The sequence below is a fragment of the Lemur catta genome, chromosome 2 (genome assembly GCF_020740605.2).
Source record: "Lemur catta isolate mLemCat1 chromosome 2, mLemCat1.pri, whole genome shotgun sequence".
Taxonomy (NCBI): Eukaryota; Metazoa; Chordata; class Mammalia; order Primates; family Lemuridae; genus Lemur; species Lemur catta.
Window position 1 is genome coordinate 84,144,754 of NC_059129.1, and position 27,012 is coordinate 84,171,765.

The following is a 27,012-nucleotide window of genomic DNA, read 5'->3' on the forward strand; positions in this document are numbered from 1 at the left end:
TTTGCATGGTGTTTTTAATATTTTAAGGTGAATTGTGCCTTTGCAGCTATTATGAGTTTAGTTGTGTTTTGCTATCTGCAAAGGAAATGTTCATTGTCTACCTGGCATAAAACCTATATTTGTAAAGAAGAGAAATAGTCATTTTAAATCCTGAAGTCAGCACTAAAGTGTGAGAAATGAAAACCAAGTTGGCTCTGAAAAATAGTTATTACAGAGCCACAGATGGTTCATTTTGGTTTCCATTTCAGCTGTTTTGGGTCCAGAATTTTATTTTAATTGAAAAGATACCCCCACTTAGCTACTCAAATGAAGATTAAATGCGAGGATATCCCAAAGTAATTGGAGTTTTTCTTCTATGACAAAAGGTATTATACTGAGGTATGGTGTTTTTATTTGACCTTAACTAAATGTTATCTATTTTAGTTTATAAATTAATGTTACAGTGATGTTTTAAAACCAAGTGTTCTTAATAATTATTTAAAAACTAGAACTACTCAATAGATAAGAAATAAGGTCTCCTTATTTTACTGGGTTTACCTTATATAATTTAAATCTCTCTGACAGGGGTTCGGGACCTGTTTCATTTCTAGATATTTGCCCTCTTCTCCAAATCATAATTGAGGCTCAGTAGTAAATCTCATCTCTGGAGTTTTGTTTCATTTGTTATTACCAGCTAGTACCAACAGCATAGGCAGAGTTTATCATCATAATATTATTTTTTAATTTCTATTGTTTTGCAAGGTACATGAAAATGCAATTATATCTGATTTGTAGGTATAACAGAGCTTAGCTAATTGAGCTTATCTACATGGAACTAAATTAAATCTTTACTACTGAGACTTAAGTATTTCTTTGCTATGCCTCTCCATATACTATACTTCAAATAGTTTAAAATGCAATTAGGTAGTACAAAATGCCTTTTAATTTAAATATTATCTTTTGCTTTTGGTTTCCCCATGTATTTTGGTTGCCTTAGAACTAGGGTTTTTCTGTTTTCACCTTATGTGTTTAATGTCACATTGCTGTCTTTAAGAATTTTTTACTATTCAACAAAATAAGTTGATATTCAGTGGCAGGGGAAATATTAGTTGGGTGAACTATCAGGAGACTATTGAAGTGCAGAAGGGCAGCAGAAACTGTACAGCATGTAGCCCTAAGCCATGTGTCATCTGTGGGAATGAACCAAGGCAGCAGTGGATTCAGTCAAGCACGGCACTGTGAAAAGCGGTGTGAGGGAAGAATCACACTGAATTTTAGGAACAAGTTTATATTATAGCACAGTCTTTGTGAGTGCAGAGTGTCAAAGGCTGTCTAGCTATGTATTGATGTTTTCATCCATTCGCTATTGAGTGAGGGCATAACCATCAAAAGTAAAATACCTTTTGAAATAGAGGATTTTGAATATTGAACTTTACCTGATCCAATCATGTCAGCTTATGGTTAAAACAACAGGCTGAGAATGGTTAAGAAATTTGCCCAACAACATGGTGATTCTCAGTTTCAAGTCTGGAACCTGGGTCTCCTTGCTCCAAGGTCTAAGGATCTTTTCACCATTATATATTAAATACCAACTCTTAAGTGTTTTCATGAGTGGTGCAAGGTCAGACATAACAGGTCCATGCACATTCATGTCTTTCCGCAAGGTCAGACTTTTATTGCTGTTGTTTTAATCATAAAAGCCACAAGCTACCTGGAGTTCCCAAGGAGGCAGTTCTTAGTACTACCCATCCGCTCGGTAGGCAGAGCCACAGACACACAAGCTCAAGCCAGTCTACAAGCCAGTGAATATTGCAAACATAAATACATAGTAGTATACATAATCAGTATATAAATGTTATAGATTAAAATTTCCACATTAAACATGGTAACTTCCAACATCAAGAGAAAAGGGGATTAAAAAAAGGGGTTAATGAACCAGTCCAAGGAAAGTGACATGGACAAGAAGAAAGCCCTGGGCTGATCCAGATCATCAGCGTCTTGCAAGGCAAAGTCCTTGATTTGTGCAGAGGCTTCAGCGGCAGATGCTGGGTGCTGATCACAAGTGACAGCAAGACAGTGTCTATAGAGATGGCCACATCTAGCCGGTAAAGTCCTGCTCTTTTTATGGCCCTTGAGTCCTCTGGTGAGGACTGGGAGTAAAGGGTTATGCCCTTGTCTGGTTATGGTTAAGACATATCAATAAGACAACCAGTCTTCATTGATTAGGTGAACTGGTCTCTGCTGGAATGGTGCCTTTTGAAATATAAGATGGAGTCTTTTCCTAATATGGGGTCACTTAAGTTAAGGATCCTTGACACAGGTGTAAATGTCCACATAATAATTAAGCAGCTACATTAGTCCTTAAAAATAAACTGTTTAGGTCTTAAGTACAGAAACATTCCTGCATTTCGAAACAAAATTATGTAAAGGATTGTTAACTGCTAACCCCCCAAAAGACCATTAGAACAACCTGTTGATGAAACAAAACTAAGTTTATGAAACCTACTACACTAAGGGAAAAATGCCACTTTCACAAAGTTAGCTGTATTTAAGAAGGGGATGATAAGGGAAGATATTTACAGTGTTTTGGAGTCCGAGTTCAAGTGTTTAAAGACTATCTTTCAATAGTTAAAGAAGATCTTTCAATGTAGAAATTTGGTGGAGATTGAGCAAAGTTCCCAATGTAATAGATTAGGTCTTGAAGAACATCTTGATAAGTAAACTATTGCTTGATAAACAGTAAGTGGCCTTTATGCCCAGGAGAATAATCTAATGTTCTGTCAGAAAAGCTACTTGCCTTATTAGTTGAAGGCTGTTCATTTGCTAAATTGGTTTTCAAGAATTTCCTAAAACAGTGAAGTTATTGGTTTTACAGCCTTATGTTCCATGGGGGAACAAACTCCTCTTTGCCAGGCACTGCGGGAGTTCAAGACTGTTAGTTTTAAAACAGGGACAATCCTAGGCAAATCAAGACCAGTTGGTTACCCTCCCTTCTGGGCAAAAATTTCTAGTAACAGATTGTAAAGTCATATTGACAAAGGTAGCCTCGGTTTTCAATCCAGATAGTGCATGCAGTAGTCTCAATTCTCAGTAGTAATTCATCTCTTTTCTCCCAGTCTCAATTAACTCTTGAAGTCAAATCTGGTACCATTTGATAGAATTAAGGTCATCAGGCAGTTATCAGGCCATATATGACAATATAAATGTGATTCATGAAGGAATTACAGGATAACTTTTGTAGTACACTTGGCTCAGGGCCCTATGGGAGTCCTGTTGTTGAAGTTAATCTCATTGATGGCACTGATTAATTATAAAATCAGTCCTGCTAGGTAGATGCTGTATATGACATTGTTAGGCAATTGTAAAAAATTCAGTCATTTGATGTATTCACTTGTGTAGATATTTGTGATAGGCGGAATTTTTAGGGCTGTTTTTCTAAAATTATAGGAACAGGTTAGTTAACTATGTGATTTTAAAAACAAGAGAATAAATTTGTGTTGTAGTTAAACCACAAAGTTTGTGTTAATTTGTTACAGTGGTGCTATGGTTTGAATATTTGTCTCCTCCAAAACTCATGTTGAAAGTTAATCCCCAGTGTGGCAATATTGAGAGGTGGAGCCTTCAAGAGATAATTAGATCATGCCCTCATGAATGGATTGAACCATATGGAATTAATGGGTTAATGGATTAACATGGTGGCTCTATAAGAAGAGGAAGAGCCACCTGACCTAGCACAGTAGCACACTCAGCCCCTGGCCATGTGATAACCCTGTGCCACCTTGGGACTCTTCAGAGAGTCCCCACCAGCAAGAAGGCTCTCACCAGGTGCGGCCCCTCAACCTTGGACTTCTCAGCCTTCATAACTGTAAGAAATAAATACCTTTTCTTTAAAGGTTACCCACTTTGGGGTATTCTTAGCAACAGAAAACAGTAAGATAGCAGCAATAGGAAACCAACACAGAAAGTATCAGGAAAATGAATGGCTGCATCATGCTTCCTTTTGTCATTACTTCAAGTTGCTTTTATGAGCAAAGCTTGTCTTACCTAGCAACAGTTGCTAAGTAAGTCAACAACTTCATGGTAGAGTCTGGGAGGGAGCAACTGCTAAAATCTTCCCCAGTCCAGCGCCTGTACCTCATATGGCAGGGGCTTTTAGTACCATTTTTTAATGTTAGGCACATAACCACTACCTAATCATGGTGCATCATTTAATCCTTAACAGTCTTTAGCATTGTCCTAAAACCCTGAACCTCTTACTGCTTTCTTAAACTTCCATCTTTTCTTAAAACTACTTTTTCTGATCCTAAGATTATTTTAACTGTAAATAATAGGAGACATCTGAAATTTAACTATGATCAGAAATTCAAGTTACACAAACTTTGTTTGCTGTGCTGTTTGTAACAAAATAATTCCACCATCCCCTTTGGGAAAAACCTTCAAACGGATCCATGAATACAAGCCATTTAAGACACGCTTTTACACTCACAGAGATATACTGGGTAAGTGACTTCATTATTTTCCTCTGTTCTAACATTTCATAGTATTATTTGTGATTCTTCCTGTTACATAGACTTTTATCGGCTTTTCCCTGTTCACAGTTGCTTGTCTCTACAGGGATATCTATTTGGCATGGAAAGAATGTGGGTTGGAATCCAGCTTCTCCAATTGTGTGCATTGAACAGGGTATTTGGCCTCTCAGTCTGTTTCCTTATATGTAAATAAAAATATTGATACCTATCTTGCAGGTTGTTATTAGGCTTTAATAAAATAATTTTTACGTATTATCAAGCCTCGCAATAATAGTAAATGTGAGTTCTTTTTTGCTGTTGCCCATAATTGGGCATCTTCAATACATGTAGTAGAGGAAATATCTCTTAAATAGTATCCTGATAAATTGGTGAAAGAAACTATAACCTTTAGTAGCTGGTGACTTAAGAGTAGATACATATAGATAACATGAGAATATTTATCATACATATATATGTATATATAATACATAAGCAAATCAAATTATAACTACAGATTTCCTTCTTTCTTTTATCCCCATGAGAGTTTTCAGTATGACTTTGAGCCTTACTAGTGTTTTCCTAAGGACTCTCAAAATACTTCTCTGATTCTCTCTTCCTTTAACATAGTAAACTAAGAGTGATTTGATTTCACTCCTGATCTTTGAAAATATAAGAAGCTAGAGAATGGAGAGTGTTTGGGAAAAAACCCATAATTTAGGAAGAGTTCAAATTGGAATCATTATCTAAAAATATCAATACCAAACTGATTTTAACTTTTAGTAAATGCTTAGTATGAATTATTCTTTATAATCTCTAAAATGACTTGACTTTTATGCCCAGGACAGTGTATCTCCATTCTCAGATATGCCTTAATGATTAATTCCTTATGCCTTATAGGATATCTGAATGCCAACATTAAGTGAATGAATTAAATCTATCTAGTTAGAAATTAATCTTTTACATTCAGTGAAGTTTGTCATTGAACTGCTTTAAGTCAAAAAGGAGTCAAAATTCTCTGTTCTTTATAAGTTCAAAAGCATGTTGAAATGTCTATAGGAGAGCTAATGAATATTTCATAGGACAATAGTTCTCAATCCTAGCAGTGCATGATAGAACTTTGAAAATTTTATTTTTAATACAAATATCTAAACACAGACCCACTGGATTTAATACTAATCCAACACGTACCCACTGAATTAGAACCTCTAGGGTGAGGCCTCAGCATGTTTATTTTTTCTTTCACTTTTAAATAACTTTTTATTTTGAAGTAGTTTAAGACTCAGCGCAAAAATCGATCAGAGAGTTTCTACCTACTGTACCCTTCATCTGTCTTCCTCCATTGATATTTTACATAATCCCAGTACTTTGTCAAAACCAGGAAATTGGCATTGGAATCAGGTACAGACCGTACATATATTTTTTTCCCTTGGTATATAGTTTTATGAAATTTATCACGTGTATATTCATGTAACCATCACGACAATCAGGACATAAAATTGTTTCATCACCACAAAGATACTCCCTTGTGTTACCCCTTAACAGTCACACTCTTCCCCCTAACTGGAACCCCTGACAACCACTCATCTGTTCGTCACTATAATTTTATCATTGTGAGAATGCTATCTAAACAGAATAATACATTATCTAACCCTTTGAGATTGACTTTTTTCACTCAGCATAATGTCCCTGAGATTCATCCAAGTTTTTTGTATTAATAGTTTGTTTCTTTTTCAGCATGTGCATTTTTAAAAAGCTCTGCAGGGATCCTGTTACACAGCTGGGGTTGAGAACAGCTGATATGAAGTGAGGGGATTTAAGCATAAAAGAGGGTAATAGTAGCCGACACTTGTATCCCATTTTTATGTAGTTCGACACTTTAATGGTCCATGCTTAGTCACATATGTTCCTAGAATATCTTTCATAATTAATTCTACAGTGTTGAGCTTTTGCAGTCTACCGTAGTATTTGCTGCCCTATGTTTTTAAGACTCACTGATGATCTGCTAGCAAAGACTCTATGCCACCAAACACATACTTTTAGTTGCTAGTGACAAAAACAACTCAGACTATGCATAAAGTGGAATTTCTTGACCCTTTTAACAGAAACCCAAGGGGGATCTGGCATCAAGGCTTTCTATCTGCCCATGCGTAGCTCTTGGTGAGTTGGCTTGTTTACTACTGCAGTCAGGCTTACTCCAGCAGCTGGGAAAGGAGGGATGTGAATACAAGTATCTCTAAGCATCTCTTACCTCCAGCTTATAAATCCCAGAGGAAAAAGAGCTACGTTCTCCTTGCATCCTATATAAAATCCTTGGGAAAAGCCTGATTGAACAGCATGAGCGTGTGCCAGATCCTGGGCCAATTATTGTAGCACAGAGAAGGGGATAAGAAGGGCCAAGACGGTTGGGTGCTGCTATTGGCAGTCTCACCACAACGACCTGAAATGCAGGAGAGAAGAGATGTTGGGCAGACAGGTCCACAGGTCCACAGATCCCTTATCTGGGCTTATTGCCAAGCCAGGCACCATCAGAGATACCCTGCAGCATAAGATGTGCTTTGTAATTTTAGGAAGTTGATCATTAAGACCTAATCACATGAAAAGTTAATAATTCAACAAATCTAAGATGTGAAAAATGAATAGAATGGAGAATAAGGACTATAAGAGTTTGGATTGGAGAGAAAGATTAGTGTGTGATTGCAGTATCCAAAAGGCTTGTCATTCCCACAACAGTTTATGAGCTCTCTCTGACAACCCACTCTGGCAAGAAGATGGAAAACCCCTGTACCCAGCTAAAAGAGCTCAGATCTTGGCTCCAGGTCCAGCTGTGTCTCTAGCTATTTAATATTGTATAGTCTTCTAACCCTCTCAACCTTTATAAACTTGTCCAGGGCTAGGGAACCTCCGTAAGGCCACATGTGGACTTCTAGGTCCTTAAGTGCAGCCTTTTGACTGAAACCAAATTTTACAGGACAAATCCTTTTATTTTTATTAGTATATTTTTGTTTGTCTTTTATATTTTAATTTTATTTTTAAAATGAATGGATTTTAAATACCAAAGAATGAAATAAGTTTCAGTGAAATAATCCTCCCAGATTGACCAGCACAATTAGAACATTAGTAAGCCATAAGGGCTAAATTGATGGCTGCTATGCTCATGATATTAATTCTAACTTTCCCCGCCTGACTGGCACCACTACTGCACAAGGCTGATTGGCAAGAGTTTATTGGGGTATCAGCTTTTGACAGAGTGCATTGTGTTTCTGTTTGAAGTGGAATTTGTGAATAGTTGCACAGCTCTACAGTACTTTTTAATTCTGTCCGCTTAACAGCCCATCATGTCAGAGAAGACCGAGAGAATGCTGAAGGAAGAAAACAGATTTTTTTTTTTTTTTTTTTTTGAGACAGAGTCTCACTCTGTCGCCCGGGCTAGAGTGAGTGCTGTGGTGTCAGCCTAGCTCACAGCAACCTCAAACTCCTGGGCTTGAGCAATCCTCCTGTCTCAGCCTCCCAAGTAGCTGGGACTACAGGCATGTACCACCATGCCAGGCTAATTTTTTCTATATATATATGTTTTCAGCTGTCCGTATAATTTCTTTTCTATTTTTAGTAGAGATGGGGGTCTCGCTCTTGCTCAGGCTGGTTTCGAACTCCTGAGCTCAAACAATCCGCCCGCCTCAGCCTCCCAGAGTGCTAGGATTACAGGTGTGAGCCACCGCACCCGGCCAGAAAACAGATTTTTTAATGAGGATTGTGAATTGCACTATTATCTTGTTTCTGCTAAACATAAGATCATTTGCTTGCTTTGTGATACTGCAATATCAACATTAAAGAAATTCAATGCTCATCAGCATTATAACACGCATAAGGACCACAAATATTTTAAATCAGAGGGGGAGGCATGGAAGGTTGTATTGCAGAAATTAAAAGATAAAAAGCAAAAGCAAAGATAATTCTTTCAAGCAGCAATAAGACCTGGAAATAATCCCAGGGAAGCAACTTATAAAGTAGCTTACATACTTGGGGGGAAAAAAAGGAAGCCATTCAGTGATGTAGAAATTGTGAAAAAATGCATTGTCAAACTTGTAGGATGCTTAGACCCTGATAATGTTTCAAAGTACAAACAACTGCCTCTTTCAAGGAGAATCATAACTGATCGGCAGGATGAATTAACCTTCAACTTAACAGAACAACTTCATGCAATAATTGAAAAGGAAAATGTATATTATTCAATCATTTTAGATGAATCAACTGATACTACTGACTCACCACAGGTTTTATACTTCATTTGGGTCGTAACAGAAGATTTTCTTTGCTATGAAGAGTTACTTGCTTTGGGCACTGTTGGAAACAGAACATGGGGAATAGGTATCTTCAACAACTTTCAAGGTGAATGTTGTGAAGTTGGACTGAATTTGGTAAATTTAGTGAGTGTATGTACAGAAAGCGCATGTTCCATGACAGGAAAACATGAAGGGTTTATTGCACAGGTAAAAAAAAAAGTATTAACAGATCCAGATGCATTTCTTTTCGTTGTCTCTTGAGTTGGTAAAATCTCTGTGCTAAAGCTACTATTTTAAGTGACACTTTGCAACAAGTTATAAGTATTGTTAACTATATTTGTGCAAATGCAACACAGCATCCCAGTTTCGTAACATGCTAAAGTTGAACAAGGAGATATTCGATGTGGATTTGCCCTATCATTCTAAAGTGTGTTGGCTATCACAGGGACAGGTGTTAGCCAAAATTGTATCTTTGTGTGAACAGATAGTTAAATTTTATGAAGAACAGAATCAGCAATGTGAATTATTGAAAGACAATTTCTATAGGAATGCGGTATTTCTGTGTGATACAATGTCAAATCAAAACCATTTGAATATTTCTTTGCAAGGTGAAACAAAGTCTATATATGATATGTGGCAAAAAATCCAAGCATTTCAAAAAAAGCTATCTTTTTTCAAAACACTTCTTCAAAAGGAAATTTTGGATGAACATTTTCCCTAGTTAGCAAAGGCCACTGATGAGCAGGATGATATATGTGAATCATTTGAAGAATGCGCAGCTGTTATAGACCTGTTAACTGGAGAATATAATGAAAGGTTCACTGACTTTGAGAATAATGATATCACACTCAAATTAGCATTTCATCCTCACCTAGTTGCTATCACCAAGGCACCTAAAAGAACTACAGATGGAATTGATTGAGCTTTCAGTAGATGACATTTTAAAGTCATTGGTGCTAAGAAAGATCCAATTGAAATATAGAAAAATGCAGCAGTAGAATAGGCATGCTTTCAGCAACATGCCCAAAAAATGCTTTCTTGCTTTTCAACCACTTACTACTGTGAAGCTACATTCTCCTACCTAACCCAAATCCAGATGCCCTTAAGGTCACAAATGACTTGATACCTATTTAGAGGAGCAATTGAAACTGTGGACCTCCATGCTGCAACCAAATATTTAAATGCTTTCCCACAAAAAACAGATACAACGAAGTCATTAAAAGGCTAAATAGCTTTAAAATTAGAAAATAGTTTTCATTTTTTGAAATTATTAAGTACATAGTGTTAGATTTTTATAAATGTACATTTTTAAGTATATCTAATTGAAGTTGCTTGAATGCGGCTTATTTGATTATAGCTAAATTAATGTGGCCTTCCAACATGAAAAGGTTCCCCACCCCTGAACTTGTCTGTATAGGGAGAGCATTATGGGAATATTATTTGTTTTTATTTATTTATTTATTTAAATTATGGGTACATAATACTTGTATATCTTTATAGTGTACATGTGATGTTTTGATACAGGCATATAATGTGAATTAATCAAATCAGGGTAATTGGGGTATCCATCACCTCAAGCATTTATCATTTCTTTGTGTTAAGAACTTTCCTATTCCACTCTTTTAGTTATGTTAAAGTATACCATAACTTATTATTATTGGTTATAGTCACTTTGTTGTGCTATCAAATATTGTTCTATCTAACTATATTTTTGCACCCATTAACCATTCCCACTATATCCTCCACCCCCTGCTACCCTCCCCAGCCTCTGGTAACCATCATTCTACTGTCTGTCTCCATGAGATCAATTTTTTTTTAATATTTATGTCCCACATATGAGTGAAACATGTGAGATTTGCCTTTGTGTGCTTGGCTTCTTTCACTTAACATAATGTTCTCTAGTTCCATCTATGTTGTTACAAATGGCAGGATTTCATTCCTTTTTATGGCTATATTATATTTCATTGTGTATGTACCATAATTTCTTTATCCATTCATCTGTTGATGGACACTTAGATTAATTCCAAATCCTAGCTATTGGGAATAGTGCTGCAATAAACATGGGAGTACAGATATCTTTTTGATATACTGATTCCTCTACTTTTGATTTATACCTAACAGTGGGATTGCTGGGTCACATGCTAGTTCTATTTTCAGTTTTCTGAGGAACCTCTGTACTGTTCTTCATAGTGGCTGCACTAATTTACACTCCCACCAACAGTGTATGAAAGCTCCCCTTTCTCCACATCTTTGCCAGTATTTGTTATTGCCTGTCTTTTTGATGAAAGCCGTTTTAACTGGGGTGAAATGATGTCTCATTGTGGTTTTGATTTGCATTTCTCTGTTGACTAATGGCGTTGAGCACTTTTTCATATATCTATTGGCCATTTGTATGTCTTCTTTTGAGAAATGTCTATTCATATCCTTTGCCCATTTTTAATTGGATTATTTAATTATTTCCTAGTGAGTTGTTGGAGCTCCTTATATATTCTAGCTGTTAGTCTCTTGTCAGATAAGTAGTTTGCAGATACTTTCTCCTATTCTGTGGGTTGTCTCTTCACTTAGTTGATCATTTCCTTTGCTGTGCAGAAGCTTTTTAGCATGATAAGATCCCATTTGTCCAATTTTGCTTTGGTTGCTTGTGCTTTGAGGGTATTAAGAAGACTTTGCCCAAACCAATGTCCTGAAGCATTTCCCCAATGTTTTCTTTTAGTAGTTTCATAGTTTCAGGTCTTAGATTTAAGTCTTTAATCTATTCTGATTTGTTTTTTGTATATATTGAGAGATAAGGGTCTACTTTCATTCTTCTGCATATGGATATCCAGTTGGGAATATTATTATTTGGAAATCAAATTAAATCATTAACACAGAAAGCATAAACTACTACCTCTTAGCTCACTCTCCAACTGAAGCAATTAAACCCATGAAGACCCACACACTAAAGAAAGGCATGTAATATATTAGAAGGCATTTTGCTTCCACTTCCCTGATGGAAGTAGCACCAGCACCCAGATAACAGGGAAAGAGAGCTGTATAATGTGCTAGTATCTCTGGAATATTCACTCATCATTCTTTGGGTGTACAAAATATGCCCATCTCTGCAGGGCATTACTTTCCCCAGTTGCCTACTGTGTGGAGTGGGCATGATGACCAACTCCATCCAGGCCTGACAGTGCTGAGTTCCCTACTAATCAGTTAGGGAAAAACTCACCCCTTCAATAGGTATCTTTAAAGAAAGGATTGGCAGCTCCTAAAAGGATGTATCTCCTGGGTAGCCCTCATAAATAACTAGATAATAGTGGGGGGGAAAAGCCAGCAAAGAGTCTGTGGAGATTTGTGATCACTTCTCTTCAAATATACAGATATTGGGGCAAATATTCTGAAAAAAGAAGAGCAATTTCAAGAGGCTGTACTCAAAGAACGTATTGCAAAAGCAGAAGCTGAAGTATGGGCTCAGGTAAAAGAAGTTAGAAATCAACCTAAAATACAACTTTGCAGTTCTTTTACATTTTGGATTTGTCTGAAACAATATAGTGTAACAGACTACAGAGTCAGACAGAACTGACTTTGAATCCTGATTAGCTGTGGGACCTTCGACGAGTTCTCTAACCTCTGTTGTCTTGGCTTCTTAGTCTGTGAAACAGGAATAATAATAGCCATTCTAAAGGATTGTGGAGAGGGTTCAATGGAATAATGTGCCTGGCTCGCAGCAGGTGCTTTGTAAGAAGCAGTGTTATCAGGAGTTTCCTTCCTTTAAATTGCCTCTTTGTGTGGATGACTCCTGCTCCCTTTATTTTCATTTGACTGAAATCAACACTAAAGAAAAGGAAAGAAAAAAAAGAACTAAGAAGACATCCTGGTTGATAATTGTTTATTATGGCCCAACTCTTAACATACATTTGTGCAGTCTGTACATACAGACCATCCATTTGTGCAGTACGTAATGACCCTGGACTAAGGACTCATTTTTTAAATACTTTAGCATGGCCTACTCCCGTTTTCGTCACCTCTCTCCAAAATCCTTGATACCTTGTCCACATCATTACTGAGTGCCATGGGGGCTATTTGAATATCGGGACTTGCAGTGGGATCCAAGATGGAGGCAAAGCCTCAATCTGGCAGCCCCTGCTCCTTCCGATCATAGACAGAACGTCATAAATGACTTCCTAAAGAGAATTAAAGCTCCTTGAGGGCAGGACAAGCTAAAGTGCTTAGAACGATATTACTTCTAAGTTTCTCTATAAAACAAGACATTTTAGCAAATAGTATTGGAATTGTACAGTATTAGTGCCATCAAAAGCTTGGTATGAAAATATTTTGAACATTTAAATACTCTAGTGCAAAGGGTAATATATCTCAAAATCTTAGAAGTCTTCTATTTTTATAATATCAGTAATAAAATTCAAACTGATTGTGAATCATCAGTTATACATCCTAATACAAGGCAATGCTTTTGTGAATAGTCTACAATTTGAATGTAAATTTATCTGGTGTTCTGTGTATTCTCTTCAAATAAAGTAATAAAACTTTCTGAAGACCTGATGCAGAGGATCTGGGATGGTCCTAAGCCTCTCTACTCAGCAATTTCTAGCTTTGTGGATCTTTTCACTTCTCTGTGTTTTCCAGATTTTCTACAATGCACATATGTTACTTTAATAGTCAACCAAGCAAGAAATAAAGTGCCAAAGAGAAAAGACAACACAGCAGCCTCCGCACAGTGAAGCTGCCCTGTCATTAGCAATGTTAGCCAAGGGTGGGGATGTGTTTGGGTGTCTCTGGCTAAGGCAGCAAGTTTGCTATAGGAGGTTTGAGATGGGAATGGAGCAAGAAGTTTGGGACCCCATGGTGATTGCTAATTCTCAGTAAACTTGAAAATCTGATTTAATGACACCCCAAATAAGACGAGTTGCCCTATGTTCATATATATTAATAGATAAATGGACTTTTTCTTTCAAAGGCTTATGAACTCCAGAAACAAGTAGTGGAGAAAGCACTTGAAGAAGCAAATGACAGACACAATATTGAAATTCAGATTTTGAAAGAGGAACATCAAAGAGATTTGCAGGTTTTTATAGTGGCTTATTTGTTGTCTTTTAAAAAGTACTTAAGTTAGTTTAAAAAAATAAAGTACATAGGCTGGCAAGGGAATGAGAAAAAAGATAATAATATAAAAATCTAGGTCGGTGTTTCATGGAGTTAGTTAGGAGGCCCTGGAGGTTCATAGAAGAAATGCTGAGCTCTGCAGCAGTGCTGAGTGGGCCAAAGAGAACTCCATAGCTTACTTCCCAAGGGAAGCTTTGCCTGACCGACCCTGCCCTGCCACCCACACACTGTCCTTGACACCCTGATCTCTTTCAGAGCCGTCATCACTGTTGTCATTAAATAATTGATTGTATGATTAGTTTTTTAATGTCTGATGCCTCCACATGACTGCAGTCTTTACTGGGGCATGTCTGATGAAAACTTAACAAATTTCCCACCAAGAATCTTTGGGATTTGATGTCTTCAAGTAAGTTATGTTAGGGTCATTTTTAGAGTAGATGGATCTGGCTCGTTCTCAATTTGACACCTTCTCAGAAAAATGAATGAGTTCAAATCATCTTAGTTCCCCAAGCTAGCCCTAGTGCCCAGCACAGTGCCTTGACTTAATAGGCACTGAAATAGTTGTTGATTGAATGAAGCAGGCTGTTCTCTGGGTTCTCTGGTTCTGTTCTTTTTCCTAAATTTGCATTTACTGCTCTTCCAAGAGGGACATCTGAAGCTTGGTAGGGGGCTCTTGGACCCTGTATAATGCTGCAGCCAGAGGCCATTCAGATCAGGCTCCTACTGTACTGGTTGGTACACTTCTGGCATTAGGTTGTGAAGATGGAAGGAAGATGTGATGCCTGTTTCAAGGAGTTCACATCGTAGTCTTCCTTTAAGTAATTTGATTGTACCCCATGTAGCCTTCCAGTGGAATTGATGCACTTAGTGCTTCAGTAGAAGGAGGTACTAAGAAAATTTAAAGATAGAAAGTTAGAGGGAGATTGACCTTTCTGAAAAATTTGTCTAGGGGTGGAGAATTTACGTTTATACCACCATCTCTGGGATATTTTTATATATGAAGGAGTCATTTGTCTCAGAGTGGTATGTAGGATTGTTATTTCAATCTGATATGTATGTAGGATACCCAGACATAGACATCAGTACCAGTTCTCAGGGAGTGTCTATGAACCACCTGCATCAGAACCTATTTTGGGAGCTTAACATGCAGATTCCTGGGTCTCATCCTGAGCTACAGACTCTATTAGCAGCCCAAGTGATTCTCACACATGTTGAAGCTTGAGATTACCAATATATGGCAGAAAAACAAGTTCTTCTAGAACCAAATATCATTAAATTCTGATATGTAGAGACCACCAGATATGGTTCTTACATGATATAGGAGTTTGGCATGTTTCAAGCGCATGCTGTTAAATAAAATTTCAGGATCTTAGCCAATGAACAGATAGTATTTTGAAAAGGCATTTATATTATTCAAAGACAATAATATAAAAAAGTAAATGAGAAAGTAGAAGCTAAGGGAAAATAAGAAATGAAAAATTAGGGTAGGAAATATAATTAAGTCATGGGTGAATTTAAAACTTAAAAATGTAGGTATGCCATGGAGTCTTGTGCAATTATCACTTATTGGGCCTTGAGCTTTCTGGCAGCCATTGCAATAAGGGAAATACCTTGAATCACCACGTCCATAAGGTGAAAACAAATCAGGCACTTAAGAGAGGCTCAGATATTCCTAATTATGAAACCTGAAACTTCTCCTGAGGGAGACATTTCATGTGAAAAAATGCCTGTCAAACACATCTGTACAGTTAACATGATGGAGTCCATGAAGCTATTTCTTATAATAAATACCTCAAATGTGGGCTCACTCCAAATGCATTTCAGTATAAGCAATTTAACTGGGAGACCTTATGTTGAATAAAAACACTGACATACAGAAAGTTATTGAATTAATTGTGGACTTTTAAACATATATTCCACATGCTATGTGAGGCAATAAAATGATTTTGGTTTTTTTGTTAAATGATTTAATATTAAATCATTATATAAAAGAGGGACAGAGTTTAATTCTCTGAATCCTAGTTCAGAACCCAGACAAAATAAAGGGCTTGGATGTCGCTTTTAAATTCTACCGTTCAAATAGAAATATATTATGATAATACTTCACCTATCTTAAGTTAAATCACCCAGGCAGGCTCACTTATGAGGACATATTTGAGAACCCAGAACGTAAGTTAAAATATTCCCCCAGGAGCTAAATAGAGGCCTCTGACTACAGGAGAATAACTGAGGCTTATTACCCATAGCAGAACCTCTCTATCCCCCACTCAAATGCCATTACACTTACTTAACAACCTAAACCCAGCAGACTTGGTCACTTGATTTTTCAAATCTGAAATAGATTAAATGTTGGGCACTAGAAATGACAAAAAGGGGCTCACTGACAGAAATTAGAGCAGAGTCCTCAGACCAATGGCATGTAACTTTGTACTTTTCACTATAAAGAGCAAATATCAATCTCAAAAGGCAAAGCAGTCTGGGGTCATTTATGACAGAGGCAGATGGCCCTATGAACTTGAACAATTATTGTCATATGAAGTTTTTAGCCTGGTACAATCATTCATCGTCGTCTACTGAGCCCAGTCCATGTTAGAATGTTTCATAATACTCTTTTATGAGGTAAGGTAATGTTAAAGACATTTAGAAACCCTTCCATTCGAAGTATTTTATTATCAAAAAAATTTAGCAATTTAAGAGACCTAAGCCTTTTGCAGTGTAGAAAACCCAGCTAGCATTTCTAAATGGCCAATGCTTTTTTCTAAAAAGATCCTCAAATACATGAACCGAAGCCACTCTGGAGAGATTCTTCACATTGATTTCTGCTGTCTAATTCATTTTAAAAATTTTCTACCCTTGGATAGCCAAAGTGAGAGGTTGAAAAATTTTCTTCTCTTGAAAAAGCTGAAGTCTGTCTAACAAATACTTTAATTGTTGAACTAATTTTCTAAGAAGCTAAAGTGACTTCAGTTTCACTTGAAACTCGGGGTTCTCTTTACTCTCAGCTCTGGCTGAGCAGGCTCGCTGGGTGCTCTGTCCATGGTGCTGGCTCCCCCAGGGCCCCACAGAAAAGGTGCTGGAGGGGGTTGGGCAACCTTCAGCCAGGAGGACTATTATTGGTTTTATTCCTTTCCAAGCTGGGTAAGATTTCATTTCAAGAAGGGATTCTGCAGCTATTAAAAAGAAAGAAAGAAAGAAAACCCACTGTACTATGTTATAAGTCTGTACAATTGATGACTCTTGTGAAAGACTCTAGACATCTAGCAATGAAGCCAGAAAGTGGCAGTTAAGAATCCTGGTTTATGTCCCTAGTTCTTCTACTCGCTATGAAATAACTTAATTTCTTTATGTTCTCTTGAGGTCTTCTCTAAAATAGAGACAAACATTTACCTTTAAATGAAAGTTTTGAAACACTAGGACAGAATCGATCTTCCTGTTGCATATATTTCTATCACAGTACTCATTGCATGACTAGGTTATGGGCCTCCTCGTCCAGCAGTGAATCCCCTGAACACAAGGATCTCTGCATTCTCATGTTTGTAGCATCTGGGACCTGCAGAGTCCTGGGGGCTCCATGGAGTTGCTAGGCATTTCCAAAATGGTCACAGGGTTTTCCTTTAGGAGTATGTGCCAATCTGTTCTTCCCCAAGTCTTGGTTTGACTAGTGTTTCCTCTCTTTATTTGGTTGAAGGCCATCCGTGGGTCCTCCTTGCTGGAGCGATGGAGCACTTGTTCCTGTTCCCTCCATGAACAAGAAAGGGGCCCTCAATACTAGTGAGCTGGAAAGCTCCAACAACAGTGGGGACTGGCAGGCAGGTTCCTGGGACCGCAATAAAGTGTAACTGTTTTCAATGTGAGCCTCAGATTCCCCCTACCTAGGACACACTCAGGAGGCATAATAATTATTTCTGCCATTTTCCAGGACTGACTTACTAAAGTAGAATAATAATATATATTTCTAATTATGTATAATGATAATATGATACTAGAATATTTGGACAATTATGAAAAAAAGACCTTTAATCCTACCTCTCTAACTCAACTATTTTCCTTTTTGCATGTTCCCTTTCAATATTATCTATATATATTTATGCTACATAGTTTGTACATTTTCAGTTTTACTTAATATAAATGAAAGTTTTCCATATCATACATGCTTACCTTTTAAATCATCAGTGTTAACAGACACCTTGCCATCAGATAGATAAAACTATGATTTATAGTGTGCATTTTTAAGTGTCCAATCTGTAATAGCTAAACCTAGTTTTGCCATTGCTTAAGGAAATGGCAGATAAAACTAAGAAAGAGATGTATCAAAACATGGATGACGAAATGAAGAGGGAACATTTGGCTGCAGAACAACGCATGGTCCATAGAATCCAGAGAATTATGATGGAGTGCCACAGAGAGAAGGTGGAGGCTGTGAAGAATGCCAGGGCTGAAGAAAGAAAGATTGCCCAGGAAGAACTCCAGGCCCAGAAAAGGTATTACAGAGAACACATTTGCAAATTAGTATCTTACTCTGTCAAAATCAACTTGGAGAAAGGGATAAAGTTAAGGTGCATAGGTGGATTCTGCCCAGTGTTTGTGTTTTTACATTTTTATTATGGAATTTACCAAACAGAGAGAATAAATATGTAATGTATTGAAGAGAGAGAGAGAGGTTTAAAGAAAAATAGTAACATAAATACTCAAGGACTTACTGCCCAGTTTAAGGGATTGAGAATTGCCAGCACTTCTGAAGCTCTCATGTGTTCTTCCTCAATCATATCTCCTTCTCTCCCCTCTCAAGAGAGAATTGCTCTTCTAAAGATTGTGTTTTTCATTCTGTATCAGCTGTTTTAAGAGGCTGAGGAGAGAAACATTTTCCCATAAGCACATAAAGTCAATCTTTACATTCTCTAACCTAGATCATACGCTATTGTGGATGTGTTACTTATTAGTCTTTTTTCTTATTACACAAGTAATACATGTTGCAAAAGAAATTGATTTTATGGGAATATATAGAGCAAAAATTGCAAGTCCTGACTCATTTCTCCACCCATCCCGGCCTCCCAGAGACAATCATTTTTAAAAATAGAGTCTGTATCTTTCTATACCTTTTTGATAAATGTATAGCCATATGTATATGCATAATCACAAATCATTTGTTACATAAATCAGATCATATATATGTCTGTTTTTAAAATATCAAGGTAACCATTTCCATGTATATAATGAACATTAGATGAAGGGACAGCAGTCAGGGATTCTCAAGTGCAAGAGAAAAACCACGATTTCCAGATGTTTAGTGACCTGCCCAAGATCACTGTGCTGTAGCAGAACTGAGACTGAGACCTCCCTGTTTGGACTCCTAGTCTGTGGCTGTTTCATTTTGCTTTGCTGCTTCAGTTAACGATGAATCCATTGTATATAATTAACAAGTAAAATCTTTCTCATTAGAACTGTTTAGACCTGAACTGTACCAAATGTAAGATCCTGGAGGAGGTACAGATAAGTGAGAATGAGGGCTGGCTGCTCTGTGGCAGTTTCACTGTCACCTCTCTCCTGCACAGACTGCAGATGACTGTGGAGGTGGGAGAGGATTTCAGGAGGAGGTTAGAGTTGTAGGCCAACGTAGTGGAAGGTGGACCCTCTTCTCCCTTCTACCCCCCACCGTCTGCAGGAGCTCGCCCCTGCTGTTGTCAGAGCCTCTGGGTCCCCTCCTCTCACATACCTGCAGTCTCCCTCTCCCTTTCTTGCTCAATTACCCTTTCCATCACCAGGTCTGAATGGAAGGTTTTCAATGTCCACCTTTTATTGAATCAGTCAGTAAACTGAGATTACAGAATTGCCATGTCTATTATTTGAATGTAGCCAACTAGAATGTCCATTTTGTTCATTGATGCTTCCCAAGTGCCTGGAAGAGAGTCTGGCACATGGTGGGCATTCTTTAAATATTTGTTGAACAAATGGTTTAAATTTGTTCCAATCAGCTGAACCCACTCTGCAGCATACCAGATCTTATTTCTAGACATTGCTACCTCCCTGTGTTCTTTAGAGCATTTGCAGAAACTAACATATGGAGACAGACCACTGTTGATCTTTTATGTTTCTATAAACTTTTACCAAGACATAAGGATTCAGAACACTTATATATTGAGAGAAATTTGTTAAATGTACAAAAACTTTTTAGTGGATTAAGGTAATTAGATTCTAAACATATTACCCAGGAGACATTGGACTCTTTTAAAGTGTTTTTTTTTTTTAATCTCCACTTGGAAAGGTTCTAATTGTTTTCTAGTCCAAGGCAAAATATGAATAAAGTGAACGCTCAGGAATTTTTGTGGTCATGGCTGTAATTCCTGATGAAAGATACCCTTTAGTCAATACCCAGCACATGCAAGCCACTTTGTATATTTCTTGTTGAATCCCCATGTCCTTTCCTGGGGGATTCTATCATCCTGCATATCTTCAGATTAAGACCCTTCTTAGAGAGAAGCTAAACAAACTGCCAGAGATTTCAGGAAAAGGAGGTGACAGGGCTCGATTTGAACCCTATCCTGTATGATGCCAAAGCTTGTGACTTTCTATCACGCGACCTGCTTTATAGGTAGAGAAGTTTTAGTTATGTGAGTTATCTAGACAGTTTGTGCACTTCACCAGAGCTTATCAAGTGCCTTCTGTGGATGTCGCCCAAAGAAACAAGGGCCCTTCCTCAACATTATGTGAAGTAAGTAAAAACATGGTTGCACCATAAGAGCAAGGCTGGGTGGACTGGTACACATAACACATAGGTGCTGGAAGGGTTGTAAGTCCCGGAAAGATCAAGCAAAATGTGTGGAGAGTATGTGGTGGGGTAGGTTCTTTGGAGGAAGTTGGTCTTGGGTTGCACCTTAGAGAGAAGGTAGGAGGCCCCATTGGTAAGAGAGGCAAAAAAATGAGAACAGAATGAGCAAAGCCATGGAAGGAGAAGGTGTGATGTATAATGAGGCAGAGCCAAGGGAAGATTTGAGAGTGTTAATAACCCTGAGCTACAAGTGCACTGCTGAATGCTGGCCTCTGGAGATGTCTCCTACCCCTCTAACTTCTATAATCCCTGCATCCTCCTGCCAGACCAGGGCGCCATGGGTTCCCAGTGTCCCAGGTGAAAAATAAGAATGTATTTGTAAACACAATGGTTATACCTGATTGAAATAGTGCTAACCATCTGTAGTTGTAATGAAAAATGGATTAATAGCTTATTATGGGCTAACCAGGCAAACAATCTGTTATGTTCAACATTGCTCCAAATACTTTATGTACAAATGAATTTTGGGAACAAATTCCTTCATAATTTAGAAATTGCCTATGGGGAAAATGAAGCACTGTTTCTTACTGTCTTAAGATCCAGGCTTTTTATTGGTGGATGTAGAAAGGATGTTGAAAGTACACTGTTAGCAACAGACATAAGGAAAATGAAAAGTTCACCTAATAAGGGAAGAAATAGCTACTGATATTTTTTCTTTAGATCTATGAGCAATATATCTTGTGCCATTTCAACAGCCTCCCAAAAAGAATGAGAAGGCGAGCTAATAGAGGTGCTAAAGGGAGCAAAGAACAAATCAATTGCTAGTATGGATTTTCCATGCTTTATTTGTTTCCCATCATCCCAGTAAGATTGAGTTACTAGATATTAGATTATATTTTTATTTAGCAATTTGTTTTTATTCTCCAAGAACCCATTTTATAAAATATCAGACTGAATCCTATAGATGTGGACACACACTACAACTATTTTGAAAATAGTTGCATTTCTGGCCACCACCTTAAATATGGTGTGCATTTCAAAATTCTAAGTCCATAGCCTCAGAAAGATAGAGATGGCAGATGAGCCTTATTGCTTACTGAAAGAAGCATAGACGTTCACTTCATGTCAGAATGGGCATTGGAGGGTATGGAGTTGAACCTGCCGTCCCTTCTGCTGGATGAGCTGCCTCCCTCTGTGACAGGAACGTTGCTGCTGGTTGAGGTGGTTGATTCAAATGCTGAGCACCTCCACCTGTCATGTTCTTCCTAATGTGGATCCAAAATATGCTGGTTCACTTTCACTTCTACCCTCAACTTCTGGCTCTTCCTCTTCCTCTATGCACAGTGATCCTTCAAATATTCGAGGATGAAATGTCCAAGATTTAGTTTGAAAACAGAAAGGAAAAACCAAAAGTACTAACATACCCAATTCCTTCAGTCCTTCCTCATACAATAAGCTTTCTAGGCCCTCTTCTGGGGGAAGAAAAAAATGGGGATAGACTAATTTGTATAAATCGAAGAATGTTTTAAATATACCGCAAGGATTGACTATTTTCCTATGGTGAATATTTTGCTCATGATAAGAATCCTTTTTAAGTAAGCATGGATTCTTTTAAGATAAACGGGCACTCCAAGCCACATTCACCAAGTACTACACTGCACCACACCTTTAACAACTTCAAGGAAATCATCAGAATAAAATTCAGAGACTTCCTGACCTTAAACCAAAAGGAGTGGATCCCAAAGGATCAAAATTTCAGGCCCTGAGACAAGCTGGGAAACATTGGGAGAGACATTCAAAAACATACCAGATTCTTTTAGCAAGAACAGATTTTTTATATCAGGGGACTGTCAGTAAAGGCAGGAACTAGAGTTGTCCAAGATATATGTTATTGGATGAGTTTTATCCGAGGTCAGCTCTGATGGAGCTGTCCAGTTGGCCCTTAAATGAAACCTCCTGTGCATGGGCAAGGAAAAAGCCAGGGTGGCAGGAAGCTCATGCCTGCTGTGACAGAGCTGTGGCTCTGAGGAGCCCCAGGGAGCACAGCTTCCTCCTTGGGGATTTGAGCCATGGTCATCACCTCACCAACAGCCTGAAGACTTTATAAAACATCAGACTGAACCCTAGGAATATGTGTGGATGGACACTACCCACACGATCCACAGCATCGTTTCCATGAGTGGCACTTCCACTCTGCCGTGACCCAGGTTGAAAACCGGCAAGTTTGTTTTGATTCCTCTTTTTTCTGCATCCATTATATCCTAGCAGTCACAGATTCTGGCAGTTATGACTTTACAGTATCTCTTGCAAAAAGGGTTTATCCCTATCTCTTCTTTCTATCCCTCTCCTTTCATCATTAGTTTAGACCCTCATCATTGCACCTCCAGAATATTACAAAATGATACTAACTGGTCTCTCTAGCCCACCCCACTAAGATTCAGTTCACCCACCATTACCCGAATAACAATTCTAAAACGTTATCTTCATCATATTACCCTTCTGACAAAAAATTTTTAGTGTTCTCTCGTGAGATTGAAGCAGGTAATGGTTAAGGGCAGGAACTCTCCAACTTGCTAATTGTGTGACATTGAACAATAACTTAATCTCTCTAAGCTTTAATTTCCTCACCTGTTACATGGGAATAATCATAAGTCATAAATAAAATTAGTACAGCTTCAGTGGGTTGTTGTGAAAATTGAATGAGACACCGTGCATGTAAAATGCTTAGCACAGTCCCTGGGACATAGTAAGTACTCAATAAACATTAACTCTTATTATTAATAGTGAAAATACTCTAGTTGGTGGGAAAAGGAAGAAATAGCACAGTAGCTGGAGAGGCTAGGGACAAAAGAGGTTTAAGATTGAGGAAGTCTGTCAGGTTTGAAAGTCAAATTGAAGGAATCAGAAAAGATGAGAAAATTGCATCTTGGAGGATAGAATTTAGAAGATAGGGCAAGTGGTAAATCTTGGAAAAGCTGGATTAGACAGGCAGAAGGGAAGGATTTTTATTAACAACCATAAATATTTGAATCCAGGCCGGGCGTGGTGGCTCATGCCTGTAATCCTAGCACTCTGGGAGGCCGAGGCAGGTGGATCGCTTGAGGTCAGGAGTTCAAGACCAGCCTGAGCAAGAGCAAGACCCTGTCTCTACTAAAAATAGAAAGAAATTATCTGGTGAACTAAAAATATATATAGAAAAAATTAGCCGGGCATGGTGGTGCATGCCTGTAGTCCCAGCTACTCGGGAGGCTGAGGCAGGAGGATCGCTTAAGCCCAGGAGTCTGAGGTTGCTGTGAGCTAGGCTGACGCCACGGCACTCACTCTAGCCTGGGCAACAGAGCGAGACTCTGTCTCAAAAAAAAAAAAAATTTGAATCCAACATTTGCCGATTTTTTTATTCTCAAATTTTTAGAGGCTCTACTCAAACTAGGTTAACTACGAAATCCACTGGAAGTCTATCATTTGCCGTGGACTTAGACTACCTGTGTTGCAGTGCTGATTTTGCCACTTTTACTAATTAAGCAAACTTGGACAAGTTACTTTACCTCTTTGAGCCTTAGTGTCTTCTTCATAAAAAGGACATAGTAATAGAACTACCTCATAGAATTGTTTTTGAGGGGTCAATAAGTTAATATGTGCACAGAATGCTCATCACCCAGTGGACATGGTAAGAAGTCAATATGATTGACTGTTATAAATTGTATGTAATTACATACATTATAGCCAGAGGTCTATGAATCATTCTGCAGTGGTTCTCTAAGTGTGGTCTGAGATCCTTCAGGATCTCTAAGACTCATTAAGGAGGGGGCCCAGGAGATCAAAGCTATTTTCTTAATGATGCTGAGATGTTATTTGTCTTTTTCACTCTCATTGTTCTATGAGTGTATAATGGTGTTTTTCAGAGGTTTTGTGATGTGTGATATCACAACAGATTGAAACAATATGAAAATCTAACTTCTTTACTATTAAGCCAGACATTAAAGAGTTTTGTACAAAAATTTAAAATTATATCATTCTTCTCATCAAATATTTTGTTGTTTTTGAAAATATATTTTTCATAATAGATATTTATGTTAATGTTAATAGATTTCTCTTACATAAATTAATATTTTTTAATGTCTTTTAGTTTCTAAAGCGGTTAATGTCAATAGATATAGCTCATATAAATAAAAGTTGTTTGGTTTCCTCAATAATTTTGGGAGTCTACAGGGGCCCTGAGACCAAAAAGTTTAAGGTGGCTGTCTTAGAATACTGCTCACATAAAATTGAGATTAAAGCTAAATCTAACCGGTGAGTGTAAAGTTTTCTCCCCTCTGACTAAAAGTTAGCAGCTAGATTGATGTAAAGAAATAATTTTTCTACAGAGTTTAGAACTCTGACTATATTTCTTCATTTTTAAACACAATGTGGACTCAGGTCCCTAAAGTTGCCATTAGACATTACACTACTGGCCTCACCATACCCCACGGCAGGGAAGTAGATGGGCAGCTCTGCTCTGAAAAATGTTTTTGATTGATAACAGCTAATGCAATCTAAAAGTTCCTCTATATCAGCCTGTCTCAGGCTGCTGGCTCATCTCAGCAAAGTAATGATTTCTCATACATATGTGGTTAAAGACAAAATCATTTTGTTTTTAGTGGCTAATCCATCTAATTTATAAATTCGTATTATCTTTTGTAGCAAGGTGAGGGAGATACTTTTGAACACCGGAATTATGGTTTCTAAGGATCAGAAGGAAAATGTGGACCAACTATTAAAGGCAAAAGAACATGAAATGAACATCTACTATGGCATGGCTCAAAGGCAGAGGCAAGAAGAGATCCAGGAAGTACTCCAAGAAGCAGAGAAAACCCATCAGGCCACGCTTGACAATATGATGGATAAACTGGTTAACACCCAGGGGGAGCTGCTGTCCATAGCAAAACAACTGGGAATCATGACAAACTGGAAAGATTTCCTGGAGGAGGAATTACAGGAAACCAGGGCAGCATTTCAAAAATACATCAATTATACTTTCCCTAAGCTTTCACCAGGACATGCCGATTTCATTCTGCCAGAAAGAAAGAAAACACCTTCCAATCTTGTTACTAAGGAGAATGAAACAACTTTTGACTAGAAATCTTCAACTGAAATTTCACTACAAAAGACATCATTCTCAAGACTAAATAAATGTACTCAAAAGCCATTTATTGATCCCTAGTCTTGTAAGGGTACTATTGGGCTGGAAGAATTTTAATGGAAAACCAAAATCTCATAAAGCTCATTCTAGGTTGCAGTGAGCAACAAGTCCAATCGAGAAAACAGTGAGAGGGGGCAAACTGGTTAGGAGGGGAAAAGTTTTCTTGGCAGAAGTCTAAACACATGTCTGTGTCAGTCTTTATTCATCCTGCATCAGACATGTAACTGTTTCAGTACTTACTGCTGTTGAAAACAAGTAAAAGGACGTGTTTTTAGATTGTTCCCATTGTGGAGAGGTGTGCTAATTTTCAGTAGAGGGATTATTATTTGGTAAACTGCAGTCACATTGTAGAAAAAAAGCAATTTCCCTCAAATTCAGTAGGATAAAATTTAAATTCTGGGATTACTATATAAAATAATTCAGAAAGGACTCAATTATATTTGCCAGTTATGAAAGAAAGATATGTATTTAGAGGCCAGACCCCCTACCTCCAGGGATGGGAAACCCAGGAGTGCCTTGAATTCATCTCCTTTGGACCAAAAGGCAGAAAACCTTTCAGTATCATAATGCTCAGGACCAACCCAGGTCAACATTTACTAAATTAAAATGGAAGAAAACCCAAGCCATAAAGACTTCTCCAAAATCTATCCACTGTAAAGTAACATCCTTGAGTTATTAATTGCCAGCCTATATTGGTTGCTTAAAAAATAAAAACTTGGAAAGCAGTTTTCAGTAAATTAATTTCAGTACTCTTCTCAAGCAAGCTTTAGGTAGATGTGTTTACATTAGCCGATCTGGGATTACCTCATGGTAAAAGCAGCAATGAATTTACAATTGCATAATGGACTATACGTTCCCTGGTGTTTAACTTCTGGATACTGCCACACTACCGCAATTCATACCAAACCACTGTCAAACGGCTGGAAGCAATGACTACTAGTGTACTAAGGTATTTAGGTAAAAACTACCATGTACTAAGGTATTTAGTGTGAGGCACTTTAAAAACGTTAATATTTAATTTTTACAATGACTTTTGAAAGTAACCATTATTGCCTCCAATTTATGGAAAGGGAAACTGAGGCTCAGGGAAATTAAATGACTTTCCCAGGGCACACAGGTATTATAGAAAGTAACAGAACCAGAATTCAGAATATTCCAAGGTACAGGCAGACAGCTGCCCAAAATAAATGTAGGGAT

General features: G+C 37.7%; 1 protein-coding gene across 1 annotated transcript; it reads left to right on the forward strand.

Annotated features, from left to right (window-relative positions):
• Positions 1-4,307: 4,307 nt before the first annotated feature.
• On the forward strand, positions 4,308-26,492 carry C2H6orf163 (chromosome 2 C6orf163 homolog). Its single transcript, XM_045543989.1, has 5 exons — positions 4,308-4,478; positions 12,130-12,224; positions 13,725-13,832; positions 18,149-18,351; positions 25,317-26,492. Exons 1-5 carry the CDS (start codon positions 4,331-4,333, stop codon positions 25,750-25,752), a joined length of 990 nt encoding a protein of 329 aa, XP_045399945.1. The 5' UTR covers positions 4,308-4,330; the 3' UTR covers positions 25,753-26,492.
• Positions 26,493-27,012: the final 520 nt, after the last annotated feature.